At 42.5% G+C, this 20,795-nt stretch overlaps 1 protein-coding gene and 2 non-coding genes across 12 annotated transcripts; all 3 read left to right on the top strand.

The window, feature by feature from the left end:
* Positions 1-2,235: 2,235 nt before the first annotated feature.
* LOC121698625 (sperm acrosomal protein FSA-ACR.1-like) lies at positions 2,236-20,072 on the top strand. 10 transcript variants are annotated; one of them, XM_042080900.1, is made up of 6 exons: positions 2,236-2,621; positions 7,982-8,035; positions 14,076-14,136; positions 14,276-14,401; positions 14,497-14,661; positions 19,233-20,072. In XM_042080900.1, exons 3-6 carry the CDS (start codon positions 14,109-14,111, stop codon positions 19,475-19,477), a joined length of 564 nt encoding a protein of 187 aa, XP_041936834.1. In that variant the 5' UTR covers positions 2,236-2,621; positions 7,982-8,035; positions 14,076-14,108; the 3' UTR covers positions 19,478-20,072. The 10 variants fall into 10 exon arrangements, 7 of the variants coding, with proteins under 7 accessions (XP_041936834.1, XP_041936836.1, XP_041936835.1 ...); XM_042080901.1 differs by lacking the exon at positions 2,236-2,621 and adding an exon at positions 3,332-3,589; XM_042080899.1 differs by lacking the exon at positions 2,236-2,621 and adding an exon at positions 6,689-6,959.
* On the top strand, positions 5,248-5,411 carry LOC121699094. The gene has a single exon (XR_006026945.1). It is a non-coding gene; the product is annotated as a U1 spliceosomal RNA (small nuclear RNA).
* Positions 7,076-7,266, top strand: LOC121699096. Its single transcript, XR_006026947.1, has one exon. It is a non-coding gene; the product is annotated as a U2 spliceosomal RNA (small nuclear RNA).
* Positions 20,073-20,795: the final 723 nt, after the last annotated feature.

Below are 20,795 nucleotides of genomic sequence, written 5' to 3'. Positions count from 1 at the left end.
ACCGTAGGAGCTATATGATAAGCCTATAATACAATGATATTAATTAAGAACAAACAATATAATTTAACACGATTTATTAAAAGACAAACAACAGGTATATTTAAACAAAAACAAATAAACAAGACATGTTTATTTACATAATCCATGTAGTGAAAAGGGATAGGCGTCAAAAGGAGGCCTACAGTTGTTTTATATTTTTAGGATCGCTATGACCGTGATGTAGAGGCATGGGCGGATTATGACCTTTCGGGCCCCTGGGACCAGATGTATTAAGGGAGCACCCACTTATTGTCATATATGTGGGAGGTGGGGGGGGGGGGGGGGGGTTGGGGGTCCTCCCCCAGAATTTTTTTAATTTGTTTGATGTGATTTCCTGTATTCTGGTGCATTTTGGGCATGGCCAATACTAAATTCGATCAGATTCATAGCCTACATCCTGATTTGTTGATATTGAGGCAATGATTCCATGCAAAGGCTTGGGCTTCAGGGCCCCCTGACCCCTTGGGCCTGGGCCCGGTAGGCCCGTGCAGTAATCCATCCCTGTGTAGAAGGCAAGAAAATAATAGCAGTCTCTCATGTATCAGGCCAAAATTGCTCATGATTTGCAGGTAGCAACTTACAAATGAGGTACCTATTGCTTGCCATAATGGTAATGAGAAATATATTAGGCAGTAAAATATTCAGATATTTAGTGTTTACCTTCGGCTACTCAGCACTGAAACCTGTCAAGCTTCTTTCAAAGTCCTTCATCACATGAATTAAGATTAAAATATTTTAATTTCTGAGCACCACAAAGTCAGACCTCAGCCCCCCACCCCCCCAGGAAAAAAATCCTGATTGTGCCCCCCAAGAATTTTGGCTTGCATGCAACCCCTGCACACACACACACACACACACACACTGTTTTAATTAGATGTATTTGAAATGTGTATTAAATTACTTTGGTGTATTTTGTAATTTGTATTTTGCAGGATTGTAAATCAAGTGTTTGTAACAAAATACTTTGAGGGATTGTATTTAGAGTATTTCAAATACTTAATCCTGTTGTGTTCATTTTCTGTTCACTAGTTTTGTGTTCCCGGTCAAAAATGACCGCTGCATTATAACTTGTTATAAATCCATCGTAACACTTATATCATCATCTAATGTTGTGATAGACCTTTGTATCAATGTATGTTCTATTGTATATAACCAGTTTTGAACTTCCATTTGCTATTTATGGCCTGCTCATGCAAGTCAGAAAGGGGAAGATTCTATTGGGGAAAGGTTCCAGTGGGGGCTGGCATAGAAGCAAAGAGGGGGAGTGAGGTGTGTTTGTGTGTGTGTTTTAATGTACAGAAGCACACGTACAGTCCATCTGATACAGTATATGTCTGGACTCAATTTTATACACTGACCATTTTCTCACCCATTCATTTCTAATGGCCGGTCATTTTTGACTGGGAATACACATGGGTGTAGTAAAGTTAAATAAAACACTCAAATTGTTATGAAAATGGTCAAAATTTGTTTTGTGTGTTCAGATGCCCCATGTTAATAAAGTAATGGAGCCTCATGGTAGTCAGAATAAGTTAACAATATTTTTGAGAGAAAAGAATTTTCTCTTTTTTCTCAAATAAGCCAAAATTTCATCACTCAGTTAAATATAGGCCTACTACCTATAACCATGACAATAAGCTATGCTTATCAAAGTCCGGGAGCCAAAGGCCAAAATCTTGGTGAACCTGTTTTTGTTGGTTAAAGTTTTTTTCTTTGCTGTTCCTTGGTTAGGCTACTCAATAAGAATAGAGAGGGTGTCTGGTGACAGCCCTTGGGAATTTCCCTGTATTCAGCTGTAAAGGCGATTTATCCATAAAAATGCCAATTTCATTACCCTTTTGGAAGGACAGCATTTTCTTCTCGCATATAGGAGTGTATAGGCCTAGGAAAACTAGAGGAATATCATAGAAGTATACTTTATTATAGAAATAACTATCTAGGCCAACGTTTGCGTTTTTTCCGTTATATTGTGTAGCAACACAGAAATAGGTGGAATGAATAGTCATTTGTTAAAGTAAACTTTGCCTGAAATTCAAGTTGAAATTCAGTTCTTTTATGCCTAAAATGTCAAGGTGCCGTTTGTTTTTGGAGACGTTAGTCATTTGTTTAAGTAAACTTTGACTGAAATTCAAGTTTAAATTCAGTTCTTATATGCCTAAAATGTCCAAGTAAAATGTCGAGGTGCCGTTTGTTTTTGGAGACGTGCCTGATTGGCCCATGTGGTCTACTCGGCGGACTGGCACGATTGACCGTCGCTCCATCGTTGAATCAAACAAGTTAGCAAAGAAGAGGTCAGAGAATGGAACGAGCCTGCAAGTTTACTTTAGCGCACCTTTTGAGTCCGACTTGTTATCACACTGGGTTAGCAGCTAGCTGTGCTTTGCCTGCCAGTGTCGCATACAGCTTATAGGCTAGATGAGCTTTCGTACAGTTACATCGTTTGCATTTGAGCTGGTCCGGTCTCAAGAAGACGACAGACGAATGGACAATCCGGCGGTTGATGCTGTTTCATCCGAGTTGCCAGTCTACCAATTGCTGTTTCCTTGGAGATGGGACACTGACTCCTCAGTTTACCGGAACAGGTGAGTGCTTTATTTCTTGAATTCTCATCCGAATAGGTCGCCTCTGCCCAAGTAGCCTACTAATTGAAGAGGAAGGTTTTGACTCTGCACAACATTCGTAGGTTAACGTTAAAAAGTTACAGGGCACAATCTGGCGCTGACGAAGGTGTTTATAATCCACTTGGCTATAAAAGTACGCGTTTAGGCACTTTAGACTTCACCAGAACAGTTTGAAAGTCTTATATGCGCTAACACACTCCATTGTTCAAATGTCTAAAATAGTTTATTTGACTTGATTGGGATCGGCTATTGTTGAAGGCGAACGTGACTTTCTCCCATCTTGACTGTGCGGCTAACATTTCTTCAGACAGCGTGGAGCTTCTGACTCATTGTGTCAGCAGGAAGCAGGAAGGCCTATAATATTTATAAATATGTGGCATGTAGCCTAACCCTATAACCCTATGAGCCTAACGGAAATGGCGAAGTGTGACCTTAGGTCATAGGCCTTGCCCGTCGATAGGAGTCAGTTAAGGGGCTGATTAAAAAGTTGTAACCTAGCCTTATACATAGCCTACGGTTTCCTTATAGAGATTAAATATTATACATTTGCAACATTTACTATTTGTGTAAGGCTTACATTAGCTTGGTAAGTGGCCTACTATAATCACGTGACGGCCAGATAGAGTATGCGTAATGCATGCAGCTAGGCTACTGAGGGTATAGGCCTATGTTGAATAGGGAATTGCAAGAAAACCTACTATTTACACAACCAACAGTAGACTATATGTTTTCTTAGGCCTAGAGTTTTTCCCCCAGTGATGTATAGTTCTTAAATTGCAACAGATTTTGGATTTAGCCCAATGTTTCATCCAGACGACTCTGCAGGCTGAGCGTGACTGTCTGACTCTTGCCACAGTTGGATTTCACACGCACACACACACACACACACACACACACACAAGCAGGTGTTAGGGCGCATGAAGGAAAAGGTAAGAACTGTTTCTTTATTGATTGGCAAGTCTTTTGTAAGTTTATTGACTGTTAATTTCGTCAGTAATTTGTGTGTGTGTGTGCACGCGGTTGGTGGTGGGATCTTGGACGGTCCCGACATAGTGCTTCAAGCGAGGCGGATAGCCTAACTAGCCTAAGCAGAAAGAGCGCATATCGGTTAAATGGCTTAGGTCCTTTCTTTCATTTTTTTGACAATTGTATTGTGATTGTCCCCTACTTATCAAAAACGGACTAATTCTTTGATGGTGGTGGAGGCTTCGTGGGGCAATTTGAGCAAGACATTGGCCTAACAGTCTCTTGGCCTCCTTGGATTTCCTCAGCAAGGAGAGTTGCAATTAGGTTGGAGCAGTGCAGGATAGTGTTCATGGAAGAGTGAGATGGCCCCGATTTACCAGTTCCCTTTGTCTAGTTTTGTTATGTCAGTCTTTCAGTTCAGTTTTAAGGTTACACGGTACAAAGAAAGATGTTCGTGATTAGCATATGGCTTTAGAAACATTTTAAACAGTAAGCCCTGCCTACCTAGGCAAAGATTATACATTCTGTCACATGTCGTGGCGGATTTGGAAATGCCACCCATGCCCCCTGCTGGCTGTATGGTGCAGTTTTCCTCGACTGCGTGAACGTAGACAGCAAGAGCGGTAACTTTTTTGTGGAATAAACCGCAACTTTATAACTGGCTAATAGGCCTGACAAGTGGATCTAACTCGATCATGGATTATGATGTACGAGTTACCTTTCCACATAAGTCCGGCATAGAATAGAAGCAATTGATTAGAAGCCTTGCGCACTCTTTTAGAATATGTCTTCGTGTAAAAACGTTGTATAAACTCCCATGTCATACAGTATGTATTGTAGGCTACTGCTGTAGTTTATTTGTAAAACAGTAGTGTTTTTTTTTGGAAGATATTAGATTGGTGTGTGCAGGTCTTAAATTCTGTTGCGGAACCTTTGACAGTGGAACGGGCGGGCGAAATTGGATGCGTGGGTTCGTCGGAAGGTTTAAGAGATACACCAAACACAAGCATTTCCGGTTGTAGTAATTCAAAAACTCAAAAGTCCTATTTTAAATCTACAAAAAGGCTTCTGTTTATTAACAAGTTACATACGTTGAACGTTTTTATTCATATGATCATTGGAATTGTTATGGCCTCACAGGCTCATCTATTCATGTTGCTGGATGTCCTGAGTGCAAACAATAGGCTATGCAGTTGCTAACTTGACAGCTATCTGATCCTTACAACATTTGAATGCAGGATAATAGTTTAATAACATGCTAAGAGAATATGATCGGGCAGTACCCTAGTGGTGGGTTGCCTTGATTGTGCTAATACAGAAGTATTGATATCCCACTTAGTAGTTTTGGAGTGTCTTTAGGATTATGTTGCCTTGGATGATCACATGGGTTGCTTTTGTTCGTAGGTCATGAATGCTGGGGCATCATGGTAGATAGAATTTGGCGTCTGCGTTATGTCTCATTTCAAGCACAACAATATTTCAATATGGTATGGTTAACCTCTGTTACGTGTCTGTGAATGTACTATTGATTTAGGGGTTTCACGGAAAGCAAGCATTAGATTACCGTCTTTATGGAATGTATGGCACTTGGTCTAGTACCCTTGTTTGCCAGTAGCAACTCATACTTACCTGGCAGGGGAGATACCATGATCAAGAAGGTGGTTCACCCAGGGCGAGGCTCAGCCATTGCACTCCGGTTGTGCTGACCCCTGCGAATTCCCCAAATGTGGGAATCTCGACTGCATAATTTCTGGTAGTGGGGGACTGCGTTCGCGCTCTCCCCTGATAATTTTGTGAAAAGAAAAGATGCCGCTGTCAGAGAGGGTCTGTGGTCATGTTGAGTGAGGAAGGAAACCTAAAACTGTAATGTCTGGACTACAGACAGTTTCATAAGAAAGAAGTTAAATGTGGGCTATGTTACTGTTCAGTGTTTATAGATTTGCCAGTATTAGGTTTGTCTTTGCAGTGGTTCATCTGAAATATTGGTGTACCAATATTGCCAGATCTTGAGAGCTAAGACAAGCTTGCAGGAGCACAACTACATGGGGGGTAAAAGCCTCCCATACCGGCTTGTTGCTTTGTTTACAAATGATTTGGATTTGGGAGGTTGCATGGTGCTCTTGCTCTGGTTCCATGCCATTGTTGCAGTGGAATGTAAGGATACGCAGTACGTTATGCTATATTTCTCGCAAAGTATGAAAAGTATTATTCATAGCTAGCCAACATTTTGCAGGATGGAAGACGAGCATATTCTCTGTATGACTGAACCATTAAAAGTTTCTATGACATGCTTATTGATTTTCTACAAAGGCCCTAGATTTGGAAAAAAGTGCAAAAAGAGTGACGTTAAGGGTAGTATAAACTTGTTTTTAAACACATTTGGTATGAATCATTGTTTCTTTCTTTGAAATACAATATTTGATTTAAGTTGTGCCAATATTTGAGCTCTCCACATATGAAGGGTTGGAGGATTTTAAATAAATAATAATAATAATATTATTATATGGTTATAAATGGGTTTATGTACTACATTCAGACATACATGATGTTGAAAACAAAATGAGTATCATTATTTTGGGACTCGAGGCCAGGAGTCCTCTGAGCCTATGAGGATGCAGACATGGCAAACGACTCAAAAGCTTGCATTTGGAGATGTGTAGGGTTCCCTGATTTGAACTGATTGTGTTAGTTTGACTTTACAGACAATACATTGCATGATTTAATATACACATTTTTACTATAATACAAGAAGTCGCCCATTCCATCCCCATTTCTTTTATTTTTTACGTTGATGGAATTTCTCTGCCCTGGCCTCTTGGTGGTTGTGTTTGCTTGTGCTTTAAAACCCCTTTGGTCGTATGCAGCTCTGGCTCTGTAAATGGGAAATAAATATCTGTGTTATTTAGTGTTGACATAATTGTTATAGGCGGATGCTATTTGTTTGGACTTTTATTTAATCTGATGGAGTTTCATATTCTATGCTGATTAGAATTTATAGCCAAATTCACGAGTGTATTACATTGTATTTACGTTTCAGTACCACTTTCAGCCACTGGGTGGAGAGCCACATCATTAAAATTCCACTAAAACGCTAAACCTCAAATCCTGACCATTTGTAGAAGCTCTTTGCATAGACGTTGTGTTTCACGGGCTTAAATTCATTGGCACTTCACGAAAATGTTCCTTCAAATCGTACCTGTAGTGTAGCTTAGTTATACTTAAATATGATTGGTTGAGAGGTTGTGTCATGTGACGAATCATTCATATAGTGTCTGAAAATGCCGAAATATAAATGTGCAATGTGTGATTTTCAAACTCTACTACTACAGGAATGTGAGTACGTGTTCCGACATTATCACTCAGAAAGAAAACGTGTTGTTTGTTAGGAGCGCCCTAACCTTGAAGATTACGACGGAGAATCCAGTCCCTCGCGGAGCACTAGGTCCGGTATCGCTTCTCGGCCTTTTGGCTAAGATCAAGTGTAGTATCTGTTCTTATCAGTTTAATATCTGATACGTCCCCTACCCGGGGACCATATATTAAATTGATTTTTGGAACAGGGAGATGGAATAGGGGCTTGCTCCGTCCACTCCACGCATCGACCTGGTATTGCAGTACCTCCAGGAACGGTGCACTCCCCTCGGGGAAAAAAGGCATGTGAAATATTAGCAATTAGCTTCGGCATTCAGTATGTTTTAAGCTGCACGATAACGGGGGCTATGTTATTGGTGCGGATCACAGTTTCTGGAAACGTAAGTTGCCTGCGAAGTTTTATCGCTCTCCTTGAGCTATTTGCACGGTTAGCCGATATGTATCCTTAGCTGATGCCATGCATTAGCCTACTTTTGTAGTAGCTTAGAGTCTGTGCACCACTCTAACGAGTGTATCTGGTGTGCTTCAGTACAGACGCGTTCAAGCTGCAAGCGGTGGTTAATGCAATTTTTTGCTGTTTGATGGGGGAAGGGGTTCAACCAAGTTGCCTTGCTGTGTACACGCACTGGCGCAGCGGCACACATGTTGCTGCTATGTCAGACTTGGACACTACGTAGCGCAGCTGCAATCTTTATCATTCCGTTTCATGGTTTGTCGTTGATGCGTAGTCGATAACCGATTCCACAGTTGCTAACTTTGCAGCTAACTGTAACTTTAAGTGACGTTAGAAAATGCTCGTGTTAAGTTAACAAGCGTTTTTTTGTAGCCTAGTTAATGTTAGTGTTGCAAGAGCTCCGATAACTTGGAATGGTATTATTGATTGGTTTGGTTGGTTGGTTTTGATCCTGCTCGTAATGTTTTAGTTTGTTCCGTCCTCAAGGCTCATGCACAATGTGATGCATTTGACTTTGTTGTCGTTGTAGGTGTTGGATTAAAAGAACATCTAAGCGCCATCTGTGAGAATCGGCACGTAAACCGTAAGTGTCACATTCACATGTTGTTACATTCCTTGTGCTATGGGAGGGGATTTCCCACAGGCACCCAAGCCTATTTCACATTACACTGCATGATGCAGATGAAATAATACCAAGTAGGTATTCATTGTACAACCCCAAAACAGAAAAAGTCGGACGTTGTGTAAAATATGAATAAAAACAGAATGTAATAATCTGCAAATCTCTTAAACTCATGTTTAGCTGCAAAAAGGACACAGACAACATATGAAATGTTGAAAATGACACATTTGACTATTTCATGGAAAATATATGTTAATTTTGAATTTGATACCAGCAACATGGTTCAAAAAAAGTTTGGACAGAGGTAATAAAATGCTGGAAAAGTTGTGCAATGATAAACAAAACAAAAGGATGTTTCACAACTAATTAGGGTAACTGGCAACACGATTGGGTATAAAAAAGAGCATCCCAGAGAGGCAGGGTCTCTTAGAAGTAAAGATGTAGGGGTATTCATCACTCTGTGGAAACCTGTGTGCACAAATGATGAAACAATGTCATTTTAATGCTTAACATGAAATTGTGAAGTATTTGAGGAGTCATCATTTACAGGACATAATATTATTAAAACATCCAGAGAATCCAGAGAAATCTTTGCAAACAAGTAAAAGAGCTGAAAAACAAATTGGATGGCCGTGGTCTTTTGGACCTCAGATTGCACTGCATCAACACCAGACCTGTTTCCAGACCTGTCATTGTATGGGCTCAGGAAAACCTCTGATAACCATTGTCTATGTGCACAGTTTGATGCTCAATTCAAAAACTGCAGCCAAAATTGCATTGAGACATGATACAGAAAATACCACCATCTTATCTGTGCCAGAGCTTGTTTAAAATGGACTGAGGTAACATGGAAAAAGGTCCTGTGGTTAGACCAATGAAAATTTGACAAAAGACCAAATTACACACCTGCCAAAAAACATGGGATAGTAGACCTGGCCAAAACTTTAGAGAATACAAATGCCATATGCTTAATTAATACAATTATGAGGGGGTCCTCTCCCCCTCAAGGGGTCCTTGGAACCAAAAGGTTTGAGAACCCTGGTCTAATATATGGTAAGGTTTAAAGTCCGTTTCATGGATTAAGCCTAGTCCTAGACTAAAAGTACATAGAGCAACTCAATCTATATACAGAAAACTAGCCATAGACGTTTAGAAATACTTGAAAGTTGTATGACAATTGGTGCAGTCATCATCGTATCTATCAGTTCAACCTCCTGTTTTTTAGTTTAAACATTTTAAAAGGTGCTATGAAGTGTTTTTTAGTTTAGACATTTTAAAAGGTGCTATGTAGTGTTTTTTAGTTTAAACATTTTAAAAGTTGCTTTGTAGTGTTTTTTAGTTAAACATTTTAAAAGGTGCTATGAAGTGTTTTTTTTAGTTTAAACCATCCAAACATGACCAGAGTAACAGTGCAAAGAGTTGCCTGGTATAACAACACTACCAACCAAGATAGACAGCTTGAGAAAGTAGTATGTAGAGCCTCTAAGATCATTGGCTGCAATCTGCCTGCCATTGCTTCACTCTATGCCACTAGAATGTGTAGGAAGGCTAGTAGCATTATCAGTGACTCCTCCCACCCGGCACATCACCTGTTCAACAGCCTCCCATCAGGCAGAAGGTACAGGAGCATCAGTAGCAGAACATCCCACTTCAGGAGCATCAGTAGCAGAACATCCCACTTCAGGAGTATCAGTAGCAGAACATCCCACTTCAGGAGTATCAGTAGCAGAACATCCCACTTCAGGAGCATCAGTAGCAGAACATCCCACTTCAGGAGCATCAGTAGCAGAACATCCCACTTCAGGAGCATCAGTAGCAGTATCAGTAGCAGAACATCCCACTTCAGGAGTATCAGTAGCAGTATCAGAACATCCCACTTCAGAGATAGTACCTACCGCCAAGCCATCAGACACTCTTAACATGCACTGAATATCTTGCACATGTAAATCTATGCATCATGTAGATGTAGGTCCATGTTTGTATGAACATACTATGTGAATAGGCCGAATCTCTTTATAGGCTGAAGCTCTAAAACACTTTAACTCAAGTTCAGCCCTATATTTTTGATGAGTCATGTTGTGTTGTGGGCACTTTCCTATCAACTGTGTAGCTGAAATGGCAATAAACAATACAATGTGTCAAAAAACCCTCTGTGTTGTGGAGACCTTCAAACTAGCACAGGCCCCAGGTATTAAATATAATGCAATAATAGGTATACAATATAATGCAAGTCAATGCAAGAGTGCCATGTTGCTCAAATCTTACAGAATTACACATAGCTCCTCTAGAGGTTGCAGATGTATGTTTTTTATATGGTGGGGAAATATCCTCATGCATATGGATGGACATCAACATTGGACAGGAAATATACATTGTATACAGTATTTGTATTCAATGTGACACAAACTGTGAAACTAAGTGACATAATATGCCACATATTATGCAAATGTGTTCTCATGTACCTGTAGGTCCAGTTGCAAATGTGTTCTCATGTACCTGTAGGTCCAGTTGCAGGTCCAGAAGCAATCACAGAAACAGCAACGGATCATCATCAGAATATCATCAAAAAGTTCATTTATGTCAGTAATTCCGTTCAAAAAGTGAAACTTGTATATTATATTCATGCATTACACACAGACTGATATATTTCAAATGTTTATTTCTTTTAAATTTGATGATTATAACTGACAACTAATGAAAATCCCAAATTCAGTATCTCAGTGTAAGTAGATACTGTAGTCAACTTAGTTTGACAATTGATGCTTTTATTTGCCTTCTGTCCTAATTGACACTCATAGCCTATCCTTTATTTTTATTGTTTGTATTATTAATAATAATAATTATCATTATGTATCCCACTTGCATCATTATAACCATTAAAGCCAATTCAAACGGTGGCAATATATTACGTGGGCCTCACTGTTACGCCTATGGACCTTATAAAAACGGTCGCTCGCTATGTCGCTATCTCACCAATGAAACCATTTCAACACATTCGCCGTTGTGTTTACACAGGTATTGTATTTTTGAAATAAAATAAAAAACCTACAGCGTGCACATGCATGAAGCCTGCCTGCCGTGCAGAGACCTTGTGAGGGGCAGGGCTCAGGGAACCAGATTTGTTAACAATATACAGTTAAGAACAAAATTATTCATACCGCTGGGCAAATATTGATTTAATGTTGATTTTCTCTTCATCAATATGCTTGTTCTGACTGAAAATGACACTGCCACATGTCAAACGTGTGTAGCCTAAGACAATGTAACATGGAATCAGAAAAAGCAGCATTTTCACCTTTTTTAACATTTTTATATAATACCTTTCTTATAATACCTACAAAGCCTCTTCATGTCTCCACAATGATTGTAGACCGCATCTTTTTAGCAGCAATCCGGGTTTTGACTCTGACCTTGGGCTCTTGACGGATCGAGGTCTGGAGTCTGGTCGCCATCCACGCCTCAGTAATTTATCTCAACACAGAGGATAGGCCTACAGCAGATTAAGCTCAATAGCGGTAACCGCGACAATTGCGTTAATTTGATCTGTAATGCTAACATCTTAATTTTGACAGCCCTAAAACAACAACTTGCCCCTCGCCCATTCACATTTGCTTGCGGACCACTAGGGATATCTGGCGGAGTTGGACCACAATTTAACACTGGTCTACGGGAAGATGAAGTAGGGAGCATATCTCATAACAGCCTGCCTGCCTTTCTTCTTCTACTAGGTACAATAATTTGTATTTTAGTATATTCTTTATCTTCTACTGTCTAGTGATGGGGACGAGACCGCCTATGCCGAGTCCGAGACAAGACCGAGTCTTTGAAGGGTCGAGACCGAGTCCGTTGGTTTTCAAATACAGTCGAGTCCGAGTCAAGACCGAGTCTTTGAGGAAGCAAGTCCGATTCGAGACCGAGTCCTTTAGGAGTCGAGACCGAATCGAGACCAAGACCATAAAAACATGTCAGTTTTCATATTCATGATTTAATATCACCCCAATTAATAATCAACAGTTAGGCCCAGGCTTGGGATTTCACCATTTTAGGGGCAAGGCCACTTGGCCTTCAGTTGGGCATATTTGGTGGGGGGCACAAAGGCCACATGTCAGGGCACCAAGGCCAAAGTTAACTATACAGTAGTAGGCTATAAAAATAATCAAAGTTGTATTTAGCCTATTCACAGCAGTAGACCTGCATCACTGTATGAAACATTACAAAAACATGAAATATTAAATAGAACTGTAAATCATCAAGGCTATATTTAATATTTATATTTATTTTATATTTGGCCTGTTATGGAATCATGTATTGAACAATTTAAGCACAGCTCAGCTTTAAGAAACGCAGATAGCCTAGATGCATGCTTAGCCTTTTTTGATCATTAAGACTCCTTTCACAAACTCTTACTCAGCTGTATATCCTCTGATTTTAATATTTACCTATATCTAGGCAATATTTGTAACATTTATTTTGTATTTGGCCTGTTATGAAATCATGAAGAACGATTTAAACAGATTTTGAAACCTAAAGACCAAAGTTGGAGACATGAATGTAGACCTTGCTGCAGATTACATTTTTAATTTAACCGGAATACGCTGGAACGGCTTACTGTACAGGGGACTGCTTTATTTCTGGTAAGGTCTGCTGTTTATTCTGATATATGGTTTGTCACGTGTTGAACTAAGGGTTCGTGAAGTATTCCACCGAGATGAATGGGTAGGGGAGATGGGTATAGCACCTTATGTAGACGTTATGATTAAATTTAATTATATTATTTACTTTTCTCGCGAACCGTTCACCACAGCAATTAGCGGCTAACATCGTTTAAAAGCTGAGAAAAAGCTCTTTCATGTGATGTGATACATGTGCCTGTGTGATGAGTAGGCTTAGCGATTGCGAGTATTTCAACTGAGAAGAATGGGTGAATTTGGACGCACTTTCTGTCTTGCCATGCTGCTGTCATTTTCTCCACTGTGTAAGACTGAATTAGTTTGCGCTGTGATGCTAAGATTATTTTGACAGGCTATAGGCTAAATAAAAATCGCTATTAAACGGATGCAAAGCAGAATATTGAAAGAAGGGGGCACCAAGGCCAACGCAAGGGACAAAATTTCATTTTCAGTTTTTTTTATATATGAACATAAAAAAATGCGCTGGTCTCGAGGACTCGGTCTGAAATTACGAGTCCTTTTCTTCCCACTGTGGTCCGAGACCGAGTCAAGTCCGAGAAAGCAGAAATCGGTCTCGAGACCGGACTCGAGTACTACATCACTGCTACTGTCCTTATTGCTTACTTGTGTACATTATACACTTTTAATTACTTCTGCTGTTGTGAATGTTGTGTGTGATGTCTGTATGCTACTGAGACCTTGAACATCTATCTATCTAGTGTCTGCTTGGACATGACACGGTTTTGCCCATGTGGCCTAGTAGGCTACTAAACAACAGGGTGTACATGATTCAATATAATGTGGCCTAGTAGGCTACTAAACAACAGGGTATACATGATTCAATATAATGTGGCCTAGTAGGCTACTAAATAACAGGGTATACATGATTCAATATAATGTGGCCTAGTAGGCTACTAAACAACAGGGTGTACATGATTCAATATAATGTGGCCTAGTAGGCTACTAAACAACAGGGTATATATGATTCAATATAACGATGCATGCTTTCCCTTTGCAATTACAAAAGGTTTCCCAGGTTAGCTGTATAGCTGCTAGCTAGTTGGTATAGAAGAGTGGTAGCCACGTTCACTGGTCAAATCAGTTTAAGTTTTGTTGGCAAACAAAATGGCACAACACAAAAACATAAATGTTAGTTTATTTTTCAACATCAGCTAAATGCTTTTAGAAACAGACAGTCTGTAGTGATCTTACCCTGCTTTTCACCGTCTCTTAAAACAACACCACAATGCTTTTAGAAACAGACAGTCTGTAGTGATCTTACCCTGCTTTTCACCGTCTCTTAAAACAACACCACAATGCACATCTTGCAGGCAGGCAAAGGTGAAAGGTCACGTTGATAGTCTATGATGTCACCTACCGGCAGCAGCGCAGGTAGGTATATTAATACTTTTAAAATATATATATTCTCGAATAATGGATTTACACATTCATTTTTAAATGTTCATGTGTAATTTTACGAAGCATTGATAGTTTAAATGGCCACTCAAAAGGGCACTTTGGACATTCGTAGGCAAAGGGGCAGGGGCTCAAGCACCGAAAGCGCCTTTCTCCTGGCGGAGACCAACAGCGTCCAGGATTACCGGAGCCAATTCTCTCCACGTTTGGCACGGTCCTGAAAATGGACTGGACAAAAAAGGCAAGTTAACCAACGCACACAGCATGCTAGTGCTCAGAGGACACCACACATTATGCCAAGCTAAACTGTTTCCTGTTTGTTTGTTTTTGTTGTAGGTGGTGAAGAAACTGTCTGGGGAGGGCAAGGGCTCGGCCGAATGGTTCACCAGCATCACAACGAGCACCTTCGAGCTGACCTGCGAGGAGTCTGTGGAGAAGCTGGAGCCCATCTGCCGCGGAGTGATGGAGAGATTCCGTCTCTCCAACCAGCCCGTCCCCCAGATCCTCTACTGGCCTACAACCACCCATCATTGACCTGGCCATCGAGGAGCACTTGACCGGCAGGAGCTTGACTATGTGTTCGGGGGCAGAGGTCCAGAGTCTACTTGGCGCCACTCATGGACTGCCTCAACACTCGCTGCCAGCTGCTTTTCGGAGAGGCCGTCGAACAGAATTTCCGGCCCCCGGCTGACGTTCAATCTGATGGGCTGGAATACCTGTTTTGGCAGAGCACGGGAGAGTTTGAGGCTTTCTCCCACAACGGTCTTGTCAACAAAGAACATTGTTTACATTTGAAGTGACACTCTCTCTTTCTCCCTCCCTCTCGCTGTTTTGCAGGAGGACGCCTGCAGTGCCAATCCCCTCCCTGGGTTCCAGGAGCTGGAGGCCTTCTGCGCTACGCTAGTGCAGCTTGGGGGTGCTGACCAGAAGCTCCAGCTCACCACCGACCAGCGCACCGCCATCCTCGACGCCTGGAATGCGGTGGAGGAGCATGACAAGCAGCCACAGAAGTACCACCAGCTGTACCGCACGCACTGGGCCAACAGCTTGTACTGCCGTACAAAGAGGGATGACCTCAGCGAAGCCGTCCTGATCCAGCGTGTGAAGATGGGCAGGAGGTACGCGCCGGCCCAGCAGGACATCAGCGCGCAGCACAACCGCCTCATGTACGTGCTGGTCAAGCTGCTATGGTTGAGTGCCCCCCAGTCCTCTCGAATCGACCCGGAGAAGGCCAGCATCCTCAAGGCCTATGAACTCATACAACACAGCATCCTCAAGGCCTATGAACGCATACAACACAGCATCCTCAAGGCCTATGAACGCATACAACACAGGGTGTTGGTGGACGATCCGATGCTGTCCAAGGCGGGCATCCCTCTCCCCAAGATCAACGTCAAAACGGTGAGGGACTTCATCCGACAGCAAGAGAGGCTGGTCAACTTTCACGCCACGAGGCAACCTTCGGTGATCTCAAAGACCATCTCTGTATCGTCCACAGAGCTTCCTCCAGTGCCACGGCAACCCGACGTCCTCCCTCCGTCCGACTACCCGGTGATGGAGTACGTACCAATGGCCAGCACGGCTACCCGGTGATGGAGTACGTACCCACGGCCAGCACGGCTACCCGGTGATGGAGTACGTACCCACGGCCAGCACGGCCGGCACCAAGAAGCTGAGGGGACGGGCTGACATGGCGGCGCCGCTGCAGCTTCCTCCTCCTCAGCCGCTGCCTCCTCCTCCTCAGCCACTGCCTCTTGTGCGGCTGCTGCAGAGACCCCCCGCCACCTTCAGCATCACCGGGTCTGTGCCCACCCCCACGCAGTCTGTGGCGGGCCTCTCCTCCACACAGACCGCGCCGACTGCTGCGCCCTTGGCTCGGCTTGTGCCCATCCTGCCTGCCCCTGCTCTCGCTGGGCCTTCCTCCAGCCAGACCCATGCTGCTCCAGTTTCCTGGTCCAGGTCGACCCATTACAAAAGGAAGCTGGTGGCAGACCAACCCACCCAAGTTAGGGCAAAACTCTTCAGGTTCAGCACATCTAACTGCAAGGTGTGCGGTCAGCCGATACAGGGACATAAAAAACACAAAGAAAGACGTCACTTCTGCTGCCCAAACTTTGTCAGCCTGTGGGTGATTTGGTTTATTGAAGAACGATTGCACTGATTTGCATGTTTTATGATGATGTGCTTTTTTCCTGTGGGACTCACATGCACCATGTCGCTTCACATCGTATTCTCCACCATGCCCCACAGAAACACGGCTCTCTCTGCTTCGCCATCTACAGGTCTTAACCATCTACAGGTCGCGGTCCATTCGCTATTAAAAGGGCATCTTCTCTTTTTGGTGGCCACACTGGCCATGGCTGCTTAACCTGACCGAACAGCGCGCTCTCCAATTTGAGATTGTTGACAATGTTGAGGAGGCGTTCGTGCACCAGTCAACAGTTTGATTGACGTACGACTCAGCCTATCGACTACCGCTTGTATTGCTCTCCTCTGAACTATTGAACATAAGTTAAAGGAATTATCCGGAGTAAAATGCATGTCATTCGGATGTGTTTTGAGAAAGTTCGAGTTTACCGTTTTTAGTCAAAACTCGTTAGCCTGGAAGTGACCAGGGCAAGTCATTTCACCGCTACAAAACGCTATTTTTATACCTCTTCTACAGTTCCAAACAACATTACACTTAGGTGGTAGTGAGTAGAGGGTCCCTAAAGCCAAACCGAAGTATCCTGAGGTCTTTATGTGGTCGGATAGAGAGTCCAGAATGAATTTAATCAAGCCAGTACCTTTCCGGAAATGTTGCTGCTGCAGCTGGCGTCTTTAGGGGTCCGTAAGAGTCAATTGCTGAGTGTGGAGTAACACGCTCTGGAAATTCACAATTTCGCCTATGGTTTATTTGCCTATGGTTTTTAAAAAAAAAGAAAAACGGCGACAAAATTATGAATTTCCAGAGCGTGTTACTCCACACTCGGCAATCGACTCCTACGGACTTTCCCCTAAAGACGCCAGCTGGTTGCTGGTTAACAGCACATAATAAGCTTATTTAACTAAATTCACAAACTCAAGACTTCAAGGCCATCATGGATATAAAACGTTTTTTGAAAACAACAAAAGGATGGAGGGAACATAGCAAAGTTTGGAGTTATTTCAGATGGGCTACAACAAGGTAGGCAAAGTTGTGGTACTTGTCAAAACCTTAGCGCAGCTGGAATAATGCTTATAGGCTGATGTTAAAGCGCACACGATGTTTAAAGCCATACACAACGGTAAATTGAAACAAAACTAAAGGTAACTTTAGCCTTTATAAGGGCTGTATAAAGTTGTCCAAATTAATAGGTCGTAATTAGGCGTTGTTGTAAAGATATTGCATGTAGATGTACTATATAGGCTACTAAATTTTTACGAACAAAAACGGGAAATGGACAAATATTATCAAGGCTTTGAATGTTTCCATCTGTGCACAGGGTGTCTGTAGATCGGTGTGCAACGCATTCATTTCTGCAGGCCTGTGGCCATGCATGCGCCCTTAAAATAGCATCTGAATTTGCGCCACTGACTTTAGACCATGAGGTTCCTGGTCTGTGGCAGAATTGTTTTCTGAAACTGCTAAATATCAACAGGGACCGTTTGCGCCGGAACACGCCCCCTCTTTTCACTGAAACGCTGCCCACACATGTACCTGTGGAGGGAAAATTCCAATATGCGCTGACTGCAAAATAGGAAAGACAAATGCGCGAGTATACAAAGTCAATTGCGCTGGTGTGCACGATAGAGCCCTCAGACTCTTTCATACTTTTACATTTTGTTTAAATATCATTTCATTTTCGATTGTATGGAGGGACAATGATTATTTAAGTTGTATATGAATATTTTTGGTTTAATTTAAACTATCGCAATATATGATTTGAAACGTATAAAACGTGTTTGTGTTGTTTGATTTGTGTGATAGTTTCGCTGTAAAGGTGGCTACATTTGAATTGGCAGCCAAATACTGCCTGGTACCCCAGAGACAATTTAATCTCTAAATTTAAAAAAATAAGATTCCGATTAGTCACGTTACAGGGCGTATCCATTACATTACATTACAGTACATTTAGCAGACACTTCCTGACTAAAGTGACTTACATATGTCAGCTATATTACAAGGGATCACATTGTCCCCGGAGCAACTTGGGGTTAAGTGCCTTGCTCAAGGGCACAACGGTGGAAGCCGGGAATTGAACCGACAACTTTCAGGCTACTGCACGCTAGCCCAGCTCCTTAACCACTACACTACCACCACCCTACAGGCTACTGCACGCTAGCCCAGCTCCTTAACCACTACACTACCACCACCCTACAGGCTACTGCACACTAGCCCAGTATCCATGTATTTCTTGGTGGAATGAAAAAGTGGGACAGATGCTCCATTTACGTGAAGGGTAAAATTGCTGTACAGTGTAAAGCGGGACAGACAGGTGGCAGAACTCTTCAGGTTCAGCACATCCCTAACTGCAAGGTGTGCGGTCAACCGATACAGGGACATAAAAAACACAAAGAAAGACGTATTGCCCTGTCAAAGACACCTCCAAGGGTCTGGACAACAGAGTGTACATGTCACCCTCCAAGGGTCTGGACACGTCACCCTCAAAGGGTCTGGACAACAGAGTGTACAGGAACTTCGTGCACTTTGTCGCCGTCATAGACGGCTTGGAGGACTGAGCGACTGGCTCTGACTGTACACATTGTAAATACTTTTTGACTTGTAATCTGTGTTCTGGTCTTGCAAGTGCCCGTTGTCAAGGTAAGTTGTGCTCTGTTGTGCACTGTTCACCTATTTTATGCAAGTTATGACTAATAATCGGTGTGCCGTTGACATTGCTCTTTTTTAATAATCTGTGTTCCGTTGACATTGCTCTTTTTTCTGTGTTTTGCAGTGTTCTACTATTTTATGCACTTTTTGACCTGTAATCTGTGTCCTGGTCTTACAAATGCAGAAGCTGGAGCCCATCTGCCGTGGAGTGATGGAGAGATTCCGTCTCTCCAACCAGCCCGTCTCCCAGATCCTTTACATGGACCGGCCCGTCCCCCAGATCCTTTACATGGACCGGCCCGTCCCCCAGGTCCTCTACATGGACCGGCCCGTCCCCCAGGTCCTCTACATGGAGCGGGGCTGCTGCAGGGCGCAGGGTCCGACGGCGGTGGAGACGCTCTTCCAGCCTTGGGTGGACAACAGGATGGTGGTGAGGCTGGACGTCTTCCACTGGCTCCATCGCTTCAACGCGAGCACTTGACCGGCAGGAGCTTCGCCTCATCCATCTGGCCATCGAGGAGCTGAAGGGTCCTGGCGGGCTGCCTTGAAGACAACGCTGGGGGCTTAAAACACCAAGAAGCCATCGAGTACGTCCCCACACCCAGCATGGCCGGCACCAAGAGGATGATGTCAGAGCCATGTGTAGCGCTACCTCATTCCTCAAACCTCCTGCTCCAGCAAACCTGGGGGGAAGGCATAAGATAATCACATGCTAATCAGGATTATGGCAGAAACATTGATTTTCCATCTGTAGACTCTCTGCCAATACCATGTTTGATCAACTGCACTTCTATACTGCGCACCCCCCACATAATGTTCTCTTAGCATGCTATTATTAATCCATTATTCTGCATTCATACAGAGTAAAAGTGTAAAATATTGAGTATTGGTTGGTTTGGATGGGTGCTGCCAGAATGATGTGTCGATTAAAACACGGCAATCTAGTTTTTCAGTTAACTCCTATTTTATTAACTTTATTAACTTTGACTATTTACCAGGCTGGTTTCATTGAGTGATATTGCTGGTGTCTACAAACAAACAACCAACAAGGCAATCTTAGCACTATTAAACAAACACTAGTGGTTCCGAGGATAAACAAGTATACGTAAGGGATAATGGACGACACGGTGGTCTGTTCACAGAAGTTAATGCACGGTCGAGGTTGTAAAACGGCCCCGACGTGGTAAAACAGACCACCGTGGAGTCCACTATCCCGCTTATTCCACTGTTGCCACTTGCGTTGTGTTCATTTCCTGTTACAATTTAAACGTTTTAATCGCTAAAACTGTTTTGTTTGTAGAACTAATTTCTTCCGACACATATCAACTAATTTCTCAACTTGCAGGACAAACTGCCGTTACTAGTTCTAAATGGATGGTTGCTACGGCCAAAGGCCAGTCGTTAGTTCTATCTCTCCTGTTGTCAAGCGGGCGTATCCCAAGATTCTGATGAACTTTAGCTTTGAAACATCGCTATTTTACTTAGCCTGCTGTCATCCATCTAGCTAAAAGCCACCTCAGTCATATGCTACAATGTTGCAATGTTCTGAACGTCTGCATTTTACAGCTCGGCTGCAACGTGACAGTTCATTTAAACTTCACAACGAGTTTGGCGAATTAATATACAAGTGTGATACGGCCAAAAATTGGATCTACTTCATAGGTGTGCAGATAACATACGGTTAATGGTCGTTCTAAATTACGTAGGACGATGGGAAATTCAACCAAGCAGTGGAATAAACTATATTAATACACTAAATAAATCCACATAGGATAAACAAGTATACACTATATTAATATTATTAATACACTAAATAAATCCACATAGCTCCTATATATACACT

This window comes from Alosa sapidissima, chromosome 23 (genome assembly GCF_018492685.1).
Source record: "Alosa sapidissima isolate fAloSap1 chromosome 23, fAloSap1.pri, whole genome shotgun sequence".
NCBI lineage: Eukaryota > Metazoa > Chordata > Actinopteri > Clupeiformes > Clupeidae > Alosa > Alosa sapidissima.
This window is presented reverse-complemented; position numbering and strand designations above follow the sequence as displayed.